Source organism: Chrysochloris asiatica, unplaced genomic scaffold (genome assembly GCF_000296735.1).
Source record: "Chrysochloris asiatica unplaced genomic scaffold, ChrAsi1.0 scaffold00046, whole genome shotgun sequence".
NCBI lineage: Eukaryota > Metazoa > Chordata > Mammalia > Afrosoricida > Chrysochloridae > Chrysochloris > Chrysochloris asiatica.
In genome coordinates, this window is record NW_006408564.1 from 18664618 (window position 1) to 18676726 (window position 12109).

The 12109-nt window shown below is 44.7% G+C and overlaps 1 protein-coding gene across 1 annotated transcript in view; it reads right to left on the minus strand.

The window, feature by feature from the left end:
- The window catches only part of ADAMTS9 (ADAM metallopeptidase with thrombospondin type 1 motif, 9), a 224143-nt gene extending 212602 nt beyond the window's left edge, over positions 1–11541 (minus strand). Inside the window, exons 1-3 of the mRNA XM_006862109.1 lie at positions 11401–11541; positions 10362–10762; positions 4511–4673 (exon numbers count right to left, since the gene is read on the minus strand). Coding sequence (XP_006862171.1) covers positions 4511–4673; positions 10362–10762; positions 11401–11515 — 679 coding nt within the window. The 5' untranslated portion in view covers positions 11516–11541. The remainder of the gene's footprint in view (positions 1–4510; positions 4674–10361; positions 10763–11400) is intronic.
- Between the last annotated feature and the right edge of the window lie 568 nt (positions 11542–12109).

Sequence of the window (12109 nt, forward strand, 5' to 3'; positions counted from 1 at the left end):
AGTCATGGTATTTTCAATTGTTTCCTATTCATGTGAAAGGTGGACAACGAATAAAGAAAACCAAAGAATTGATGACTGCCATGTTGTTACTGTTTTTAGGTCAAGTCTGTCGGACTCATATTGACCTGTAGACAACAAATGAAACACCACCCGGCAGTCCTGTGCCATCCTCACAATTGTTGTCATGTTTGAGGCCATTGCTGCTGCCACGGTGTCATAACAGTCTCATAAGAAATACAGCCAAGATGGTCCTTAGAATCAAGGATGGTGAGAGACATTGTCTCATGTACTTTGGACATATTATCAAGAGGGACCAGACCCTAGAAGGACATCATGCTTGGTAAAGTGAGAAAGAACAAGACCCTCAATGAGGTGGACTGATATAGGGGCTGCAAAAATGGGCACAGTGATAGCAACAATGGTGATGATGGCACAGGACTGGGCCGTGTTTCTTCCTGTTGTTCATGGGATGACTGTTGTTGTTGTTAAGTGCCTTCGAGTCAGATCCGACCCATAGCGACCCTGAACATGGTTTCCGAGGCTGTCAATCTTTACAGGAGCAGAAAGCCTTATCTTTCTCCGGCAGTGTGGCTGGTAGTTTTGAACTGCTGACGTTAAGTTTCGTAGCCCGATTCGTAACCTCTACACTACCAGAGCTCCCACCCAACAATTATAGCAGTAATGAATACTGGCAGTTGTCGTAAATCTAGCCATAGCCGTGATTTAGCTGAACATCTGAGTCACCTGGAATGCCTGTTAAAATCAGGTATTGTTGTTAAGTGCCATCAAATCAGTTCCAATTCTTAGATACTTTGTATCAGATGGTTTCAACCACTGACCATGTGATTAGAGTCCAGTGCTTATCCTATGGCATCACAAAAGAACTCCAAACCATGCTGTTGTTATTGTTGTTAAGTGCTATTGAGTTGGCTCTAACCCAGAGTGACCCTGTATAGGGTTTCCGAGGCGTGGCTGGTGAGCTTGAACCACCGACCTTGCAGTTCAAACTGACTTTGCAGTCCAGTGCATTAACACACAGTGTCACACAAGGAAACTATGACTAGCCCCATACAATTAACCTGGGAGAGGGATTTTGTTTTTAAGAATCTGCATTTGTACGAGGCATCTTGGGTACTTCTAAAACTCATTCTTGGCTACCAACAATTGCTCTAGAGTTCAAATCACTGAACTGAATGGACTGCTATTGGGCATCAGCCCTTTTCTTCTCTGGAAAAGGTACTATTCCCTCCCCCACCTATCTCCACTACCTGTGCAAAGGCTACCTGGTTTCGGAGATTTCCATGACCTGCTGGTCCGTCTCTCTAATGGCTGTTGGTGAATTGTGCCATATTCCAAAGTTCTTTCCAACTGTTCTGAGCCTCCTGCATCTGAATTCAAAGAAGGGGTGCAGAAGCAACTGGAAGAGAGAAACCAGAGTGGCATAGTCCAGCAGCAACCTTTGGAAGAGCTAATCAAAACTGCCGGGTTCCTGATTTGTCACATAGCATGAAGGAAGGGCATGTCATGCTGTCATTGACCAGTAAAAACCAGAACAATATGAAAAAATGGCACTGGTGATTTGGAAGATGATAATTAAAGGCCCCAATATCAATCAAACTCAAATTAGCTTTTTTGAAAACTTTAAGCCTCATTGTCTTCAGTCCTCACCTTTTTAAAATTCCCTCTTCTTCATGTTTTTAACAGGACTGGACCATACTTGTCCTCCAGTGCAAATCATGTGTCCGATGACTTGGGTACTTAATTTAAAAAAATGATCCCTGAGAACATTTTGGTTGACAGGATTTAGTAAAACTGATCTCTCTCTCTCTCTGTTTCTCTCAAACACACACAGAAGACACTTCACAGATGCACAGAGAAAACAGGTCAGACAAACAAGGGATGGAATTATAACGTAGCTGTGGGTCAGTTAGTTTATCTCTCTGAGCGTCATTTCTTTATCATGCACAAGGGGAAAAAGAGTGTTTACCCATCTCATAGGTTTGTGGTACAAATTAAATGAAGAAATGTAGATAATATTCTTTGCACAATGCCAGTACCTAATAAATACTTCATTAAATGTTGGTCTGCAGATACTTCAAGGCAGAAGAATATCACAAAGCCCTAATTAAACAATGAAAATATCATTTTAGTATCTTTTAAGCATATATTAATATATATTAAACTGTAGCATTATATTTGTTGTTGGTGGTAAGTGCTGTTGAGACTATCCTGACTCAGAGCAACCCTGTAATAGGGTTTCCGAGGAGCAGCTGATCAGCTTGAACCACCAACCTTGTGGTTCAAACTGACCTCACAGTTCTGAACATTAACCCATAGTACCACACCAGGAGGGCTATAAAGCGATGCATTCCAGTTCAAACCCCTGCCAATAATTTGCATTCCCATCCCAGATAAACTGAATTCAAGTTTATTATTTAATAAGATTTGCCAGGTTATTCTTATGGCATGTGGACTCTCTAAGCATAATCTGAGGATCTTGTTAGAATATAGATTCTACTTCAATGTATCTGTAGTGGAAATTCAGATTCTCAGCAGGGTGTCAAACCTGAATAAACTAGTTCCAGGCCCTGATATATATATATATATATATATATGGAATCCGGGTAGCACAGTGGGTTACAAATTGGGCTGCTACCACAAGGTCAATAGTTCAACTCTAGCAGTGTGTCTGCGAGAGAAAGACGCGGCTTTCTGCTTCTATAAAGATTTAGAGCCTCGGCAGCCCAGTAGAGGGTTGCTATGATTGGAACCAGCTCCACGGCACCATCATCACTACCACTCATGTATACAATATGCACTAGCTATCTGGGAAGTCAAGAAGTCAAGGTCAGGGTCTAGTTGTTGTTGTTGTTAAGAGCTTCAGAGCTGTCAAGTCAGTTCAGACTCTCAGCGACTCTTCGTAGGGTTTTCGAGGAGCACCTGGTAAATTTGAAGTGCTGACCTTGAGGTTCAAACCGACCTTGAGGTGGTTTGAGTGCTGGTCCTATGGCACCACAGTACTAACATGGTTTAAAAAAAAAAAGTAATAAAATGTCTTGCCTATTAAATTTGCTGGTGGCTGTTAGTCTTCATACACTATTGTTGCTGAGTATACTTCCTTTTGAAGCTGTATCATCCTTTGGCTCTTTAGTGATAAACGATTTTAGTTATGTTTCTTCTAGTCTTGGTGGTAACAAACCAATACTGGAACAAACCCAAAACCAAACTCACTTCCATCAATTCAATTTCAACTCATAGTGATTCTGAGACTGAGTGGCTGGTGGGTTTGAACCATCAATCTTGTGGTTGGCAGTTTAGTGTTTATCCTACAGTACCACCTAGATCAAAGATTTGACTACTCCCAGGTTTTAATCAGCCAGTGTTATGTTTTATGAAAAGATGCACTTAAGAAGTAATAATTCCTCTGTCAGAGGGGAGCAACACACCTAGATACAAGAGGAAAGCAACTACCATTTGCAAAGCATTTTAGAAAACTTCCTATTGATCTTAAAATTTTGGTCTTGTTTGCAGATGTTAGATTCAACCAAAGAGCTATTTAATTTGAGTAAATTAAAACAACAAAAAAATAATATGAAGAAGGATGACGTTTTAGAAAGAGGAAGTCCAAGAATATTTTTTAAGGAGAGTTATTGTAACAAACATCCTAAACTATAGGAACAAATTGAGAGACAATTTCCAATGATAAAATATAATCAGTTCGAAAAAGCAGGCTTCAAGACAGTGAATGGTCATGACCAGACTACAGCTGGAGAAAAACAAGATGGGCATAAACTTGGTACTTGGTAGTTGGAAAGATACAACCTCAACAAAGGCCAAACATGTTCACAGTAAAGCCTTAAAGACACACATAAGAACATAAACAGGGTAGAACTTGCCTGAAAATCGATGGTGCAACTTTCAGGTCCATCCTTGTATTTTCTAAAACCTCAGAACATGAGCTAAACAAATACTTGCTAACACTGTGCATAGAAGTGGATAGGGAAAAAAAAAATCCAACAAATACATAGAAGCTTTTGTGAGTTCCATTTGTAAGACTCTTTTATAAACTTATATGGTAAAAAAAAAAAAAAAAAGAACAAAGCAAAACAATAACAAAAACAAATAGAAGGTACCAATACATCAATAGAAACCAAGCAATTATTGGTTGAGGATACTATTAGACTAGAACAGCCTGGAAATTTTAACTTAAGATTAATTCAAAAATTAGCAATTTCAACAGAAGAAGCAGTTCTCTGCCCATGGTGTGTTTAGAGTCACTTTTTGAGTTTAAATTCTAGCTAGGACACTTAAGAGCTGTGTAACTTTGGATAAATGACTAAGCCTTTCTTTAATTTCCAGAGGTATGCATTCCGAACTCACAGAATGATTAAATAAAACACAATGTATATATAGCATTGCTTTGTAGACTGTGAAAGAGCTACATCTTTGTAGTGTGACAAACAGACCATCTTATAAAGCTGAGATCTCTGCGTAAGCAAGAAATAAATACCTGTGGTGTCACATGCATTCCTTCCTGTTGAGGGCGCTCTCTGAGGGTTGCTATGCCTATAAATAATATGGGGCTTGTTTTGTTCTTCTTCATCCTCTTGTTCATCAATGGAGAGTAGTGGTTCAATAAAATAATCCCCATCATGGGACCGGAATGTGCCCAGCTGCAAAAGAAGAGGGATGAGAGATTGATGCACTATAGCTCAGCAGCTGAAAGGGAAAAAAAAAAAAACAAAGCCATGTTGCCAAGTAGAAAAGGTGTTATTCAACCCCAAACCTTTCTCACAAGGCCTGCTTGTGAGAATGCTGCCAATGCTACCAAAAACAATATGGAGACGTTGTTTATTGTTAGTCTCTGACTTAACAGTACCATATCCTTGACTTCACTCTAATTGATTGTACATGCCACCCCAATTTATATCTAAGAAATTATCTTGTTGTGAACTGCCATCGAGTCCGTTCCGACCCATAGCGACCCTCTATAGGGTTTCCGAGGAGCAGCTGGTAAGCTTGAACTGCCGACCTTGCAGTTCAAACAGCTCTGCAGTCTGGCACATTAACCCACAGTGCCACACCAGGATTCCTAAGAAATACTTCATGTTAATTCTGGCTGTTGTAAGAGAGTGTTTCTGTGGTGTTTCTGGTATTTCTGTGTTTTAAGACAACCTGGAAACTTTGGGATTATTGTGAGCTCTAGATGGAAAACTGGCCCCTGAATGTTTTCTATTAGATTCACATTCAGAAAGCATAGGGTGACCACAGGTGGTGTCACCTGCAATACTGGTATGTGATCATTTCATCACTCCTCCCTTTGCAGTGAGTAGTTATGTGCCATGGAATTGGTTCCAACTCATAGCCACCCTGTATAGGGTTTCCGAGGCTGTAAATCTTAATGGGAACAGAAAGTTCATCTTTCTCCTATGGAACTGATGATAATTTCGAACCGCTGACCTTGAGGTTATCAGGCAAATTTGTAGCCACTATGCTACCAGAGCTCCTTCCCTTTGCAGTAGGGAAGCAATATTATATAAGGCTCTGAATACAGACCAGACTAGATTCCTGTCCTACCACCACCACTAACTAGCCCACCCACCTTGAGCTAATTCTTTAATCACTCTGAGTGTCAGTTTCCTCCTGTATCAATTGGTGATAAGAATACTGTAAAGGGTTAAATGAGATAATACATGTAAAGTATTGAACAAAGTGGCACCTAGTACTGACTTAAAACAAATTAGTGGATTTGGCTGTTCCTGGTGTTATAAGCAGCAAGAGTGGTTGGGTCTAGCAGACTCATTCATCAACAATTCATTAGCTATGGTGAGGGGAGAGCATAGTGTAGCACATGCCCCATGCCTGCTCCTATCTCTGCCTCTAAATACCATGATGTTATTTGGGAAGTAACTCTTTTCTCCTTCCCTTCCCACATTTCCACAAGTTTAGTAAAAGATAAATGATGCCTCAGAGTGAACCACCACAACCAAACACTCCAAGAATGAAGAAAAGTTCCCCATGTCAGGTTGGCTGGGCAAAGCTTAAGTGGAAAAATTAAATTCTCTCTTCTCTATTGTATTTTTTCCCTTCACCAAGAAGAAGAAGAAGAATATCTGGGGCCTGTCTCTGAGCACAAGGGAAATGACTGTCTTTGAATGATGGTGGGAACATCAGCATCATTCAAGAACATGTTAGAAGCTCAAATAACGGAACTTTATTGTGTATAAGGTTACCCTTAAGAACTGCACCCCAAAGCTATCTGTGACGATTGAGTCCATTTCAACTCATGGTAATCTTCTGTGTGAGATCAGAACTGTGCTCCATAGGGCTCTCAGTGACTAATTTTTCAGAAGTAGATTTCTAGGTCTTTCTGACAAGGTGCCTATGAGTAGACCATGAACTTCCAGTCTTTTAATTAGCAGCTAAAAACATTAACCTCTTAATCATTTGTACCCAATGAACCAAAATCTCTGGGGGTAGTCTTACACACAATAAAGTCTGAGAAACACCAGACTAAGACATTGGTTCCCAAACCCAGCTAATGTCAGAATTGCCTGGGATGTTTTTAAAAAACCATTCTGATTTGGGAGCACCACTCCATACCCACAGATTCAGAAAATCCAGGGTTGGGGTTTAGAGTCTATATTTTAAAATACCTCCTCTTGTGATTCATGAGCCACTGATTTAAAGAAAGGACAGTTCTGATGTTACTGGTTACCAGAGGACCAGTTATCAGACAAAGTAACTTTATCAGAACAAAGGGATTCAACAATTCATTCTCACCTAGTTACCGCTGCCTATTTTTAATATACAACTCTGGTGTCTTCTAAGCACTAAACACAAGTGTGAAACCTACCAGACAAAGATCATAAATATGGGGAAAGGGCCTTAGAGTTCATCTGGTGAAGATCTGGCACCTTTGATTGGTAAGAAGGGAAACTGAGATCTTAAAGAAGGAAGTGACTTGAGCAACTTTCCCCTTAGATAACAGCTAGATAGTGCCTGTGCTAAGTCTAGAACTCAGGTATTCTGATTTAGTCCAGTGCCTTTAAAAACAGAACGGTGGAGTTTCTTGTTATGTTTTGTTTTGTTTCATTTGGTTTTGGGGAACCCAGCCACAGTCCTGACCTGTGGTTAAGGGCATGGGTTAAGAAGACTGGGTTGGAACCCCAACTCTGCCACTTAGTAACTGTGAGACCTTGGTCAAGTCTCAAATTTTCAAAGCTTAGGTGTCCTGATCTGTAAAATACAAAATGATATAAAATGTGCAAAGTATTTACTATACTGCCAGGGAGGCCTGGTGTGGGGCCATAAGATAAGCACTTAACTGCTAACCCCAATATCGGCGGTTCAAACCCACCAGCCCCTCCTAGGAAACCCTAAACAGAATTGCTATGAGTCAAAACCGACTGTAAGGCACTTAACAACAATCATACCATTAGGAACATCATGAGAGTGCAATAAATGGAATCGTGAGATAACAACATAAATTTTCTTGTTGATTCACAAAATAGTTGCTAGGCCTAAGAATTAGCTTTTTTGATTAAGGTGATCATTTCTTCAAATATATGTACTAAGCAACTGCAAAAAGCAAAGCTGCAATGTGGGAAAGAAATGATTTGATGTCAAGGAGCTAGACAGGCCATGTAAACTAAGAGCTGTAAAACAAGTACCAACATAGCAAAGGCTCCTATGAGAGATACACACAAGTGTCTATGAAAGAGAGGACATCAGTTTGAAGGATTAGGAAATTGTCCTTTAAAGGAAGAAGGCATGTAAATTACACTTGAAAAGAAAGACATACTGTGAGCACACAAAGTTGGGTGAGAAGACCAAGTAAATTCAAAGACATAAAGGGAATGATGTAGGATTAAAATTAGAGAGGATTCAGGAAAAGAAACATAGAACAGATGACCTAAAATACAGGATTTGTGAAGCAAAGACTGAGAGATGAGTAGGGGTGTGTGAAGAGTACATTGTAAATGGCCTTAGGTGCTAGAAGGAGTTTAGGTTTATTCAACAGGCAATCGAAGGCTTTGTAAAGGACCAGAACAGCAGAGAGATAGGTTTTTATCTTTAATCTGCAAACAGTGTGTGGCATGGATTGGGGGTGAAAGACTCCAAAAGAAGCCAAACATGAGTATCTCTTGCACATCAATTTTAGTGAGAAAGACAAAAGAGGTATAGAGGACTGGATTTAGGGTGGTGATGTTAAATTAATGAGGGGTGATGGAAACCCCAGAACCTGATAAATAATTGCTGGTGGGAGGAGAGTGCTAAGTTTACTCTGAATCTGAAGTGTTAAAGATTTCCTGCTAAAGTCTAGGGAGGAAAGATAAATTTCAGAAGACAAAAAAGGTAATTATTCTGTAGAATAACTCATGGCTGAGGATACACACAACCAGCGAACTATCTTTAATAGGTATGCTAGATCTATCCCACCACTCCCCCCCAGAAGAGGCAGGTTGCAAATTAAACTCAATATAAATAGAGTTATTAGCATCCAAGCTGCGGTTTCTGAAGCCCTGCCCCTCCGTTGCCAACCAGACCACGTGCGAGTTGCCACTTAAAAAGGACCAATAGAAATTAAGGTCCTGAGCAGCAAAATATTTATACTGCTGCTGGGGCCACTCTGATTCAACGGGTTATGGAGGCGGGGAAGGAGGCGGAGTTACGATTGTTTACAAACTTGACGTACACACACAACTCTATCCATACAGTGGTGGAATTGGGGGTTATACTCTTGGGATCTGGGGCTCTTTGATGGACCGAGTTCAGGCGCCAGACTTCTGCCCATCCTTGCCGTAACTTCCTAAAGAATGGAATGAGTTCCTGTGCTCTGGCCCTTGGTCTTGGAGCAGCGATGACTCATAGGAGCACCCGCACCCCTTCACCAAACTGCCGTCTCCGCCCACCCCCAAATAATCTCTGCTACGCATTCTGGAAACCACGACTGCCGGAGTTTAGCTGGGGGTCTAAAGGAATTTAACCTGACCCCCGAATCTCAGCAGACTAAACCTTGCTCTTCCAGCCTTCAGGTTTTCCTCGCTCCCCAGAGCACAACGGAGCTGGAGGAGGTACACAGAAGAGAAACTCTAAGACCCACGAATGGCAGTGCATCTAGCTGAGCGACAGGGTAAGTATCCAAGCCCCCGCACAGAAAAGATGAAGGGAGGGTTGTGGGTGCTCAGGGGAACTTAAACGCACTATTCGGGATCAGAATCTGAGACCCAGTTTCGCGTATAGCGCTGTGCGTTGGTAGAGTCTGACCCTGTAAAGCTTCTGCGTCACATGCGCGTAGCTGAAACGCACGTCGCTTAGGAAAGTCTAGGACCACCCTCGTTGGGCCAGAACCTTGAAGCAGCTCCTCAAATATCATGAGGAGAAGGAACCAACATCCTGTAAGACCTTCTGGAAGACAAATAGCAAGGGAACAAATAGGGAATCAGGGGACCAGCTTGGGTCGCCTGCTAAAAGCGTATTTAGCAGCGCTGGGAGGTGGCCACCCTGCTTTCTAGCCTCTCCTAGATAGGGAAACTTGCGCCGCAGGCTCCCCCTCCCGGCTATAGCGAACCCCTTGGGTGGTGAAAACACCAGGAAAACGTATCATGTCCCGGCTGCCTCCCACCATTCCAGTTTCTTGAGGTCACCCCGCCAGCAGGGTGCAGAGTCGGACTGCGCCGCACCCCCACCCCAGCTTCCACTTTAATTCAAAGCGTCCGGAGTAGGCTCCGCCCTCTCCCCGCCCCCAGAGCCCCTCAGCCCGCCCTTCCGTTCTGCGGACAGGACCCACTCCCTGTCAATCCTGCACTGTCTCAAGGCTCCTGGCGCGTGAAAAAAAGGCCCGGAGAGTACGTGGGGACTCTAGATTATCGCCCTTCACGATACACAGATAAGGAACCCGAGGTACCCCATGCTGGGGAACCTCAGCCCACATTCCTGACTCAAGATGCGCCAATAAGGAGTCTGGTCTACCCGGCGCTCAGCTGCTCCGCTCCCGGGCGGCTGAGTTTGCTACAGCGAACCGCAACTCTAGCAAGTTTCTTAGTTTGGAAACCGATTTCCAGGCCGCTTTGCAGCATTAGGCAATGCTTAACTGAGCAGACTTGAGAAAGCCTTGAAATATCCAGAGCCAGCTGGGGCGGATGCATGCGCCCCTCTCAAGTGTAAGCGCACACACAAGAGCTACCCGGCAAAACGGAAGGACGCGAAAGAGTGTCGCGCAGATATTTAATGACGGAGTGGAGTCTGGTGCAGCGAGGGTCTTAGTCTAGAGAGCAATTAAGTCTTCAAGAGCGGATGCTTGTGAAGGGCGAGGAGGCGGAGAGGAGGGGCCGGAGAGGGGGCGCGCGCCCACTTACCATTCCGGAGCAGAGGCTGATGACTGCCGTGTGCTCGGACTTGGTATTGACATGGCCTTTGTAGAAACAGTGCTTGAGTTCTGTTTCCTCTTCGGAATAAAACTTGGTCTGATTCACCCCGGGCGCCCCGAAGAGGGTGACAGTAAATAGTGGAGCGATAAATCCGGCATGGGCGGTGAGATTAAATAGAAACTGCTGGCCGAAGGCGGAGAGGCGGTAATGCGCCTCGGAGGAGGTAGAGGAGGAAGAGGAGGAGGCGAAGGCAGGCCAGGGGTCAGAGGCAGAGTTAATGCTCCGTCGCCGCCTTTTGAAGTGCACGTTCGTGGGAAAGGGTTCTCCGAGAGCATTCACTCGGATGGGAGATGCGATTTCATATTCGCTCAGGGTCTCTAATAATTTCACTGCAAAGAGAAGCATAGGCACATGAAACATTACAGTTTTCTGTCAAATTTTATTTAAATTGAAGGTGTGGCGGGATTACCCTGATTTATTACCCAGTATTTTCTGCCCATTCAAGTCAGTCCCTGATTTATTGGCCAGTATTTTCTGTCCATACATTTACTATCATTCAGCGGCCAAAATATTCACTGAGCACTTACTATGTTCCAGTAAAAGCAGAAACTGTGTTAGGCTCTGAGGGTACACCATTCAAAGTCAGACAATGAACAAGTCAAAAGACATTGATAATTTCAGATCCTGATAAATACTCTGAATAAAATAAAACATGCCGCTATCTTGTGTCTTCAGGTTACTAAGTAACTTTGGTTTGGGGCATGGAAGTGGGAAAGGGTGGATCAGGCTAAAAGTGAGACGGTGGGGTGGGGGGTGGGGGGAAGTTGACTGAGTTCGTTCCAGTGTCTTCTCCTAGTAATTGGCTAGGAATGATCCCAAGAAGAGAGAGGCTGCAAAGCAGGAGATAATTCTTTCTAGGAAAAGGGGAAAGAAACAGGGGAACCTTCACTGCAGGGGGTCCCGCTTGGGTGAAGAGGGCGGGGGTCAGCGATGGTGGTGGTGTGTCCCGGGGGCAGAGCCTTGTTACCTTGCCTCGGATGCAGCCTGTCCTTACGCACGGCCGCCGCGGCGTCTGGGCTTCGCATCTCAGCCAGGTCTCGCACCAGGAGCGTTAGCAGTGTGGCCCAAGATACAAACTGCATGGTGCTCCCCACCCCTCCCTCTGTCGCCCCCACCCCCTCCCTTCTGGTCTCCCTGACTGTGGCGAGCGAGGCAGAAGCAGCAACTAAGCTAGGCAGCGGCCGTGGAGAGCGCGCGGAGCCCAGCGCCCGCCGCCAACTTTTGACTTTAAGAGTCGCTGAGGTCTCTCCGCGAGGGTCCTGATTGCGCTCGGCTGAGCAACGCCGCCGCCTGCCGTGAGCTCAGCCGCTCGGGCCGCAGGAGGAACCGGAGGAGCAGCGGGAGGAGGAGGACTGGGGCTCTGCTGCTCGGCCGCATAATGTCCAGCAAGCCGGCTGGAGAAGGCGCGGAACGTGCGCTCCGAGGCGCGCTGGGCGCCCTGTGCTGGCTGGGATAGCGGAGCGGCTTCTTGAATGGGGGGTCGGGGGTGGGGGGGCTGCGGGTCCTCCGCCGCTCAAATACCCCGGGTGCACGCCTCTAGGAGGAGGAGAGGGGAGGAGAAAGCGAGGCTACGGGGACCGCCTCCTTTCAGACAGTGTCCCCTCCTCGGCCAGCCAGTGCGGGACTCACAGCTGGAGGCCCCGCGGGCTGCAAGAGGCGGAGGTCAGAGGCGCCGG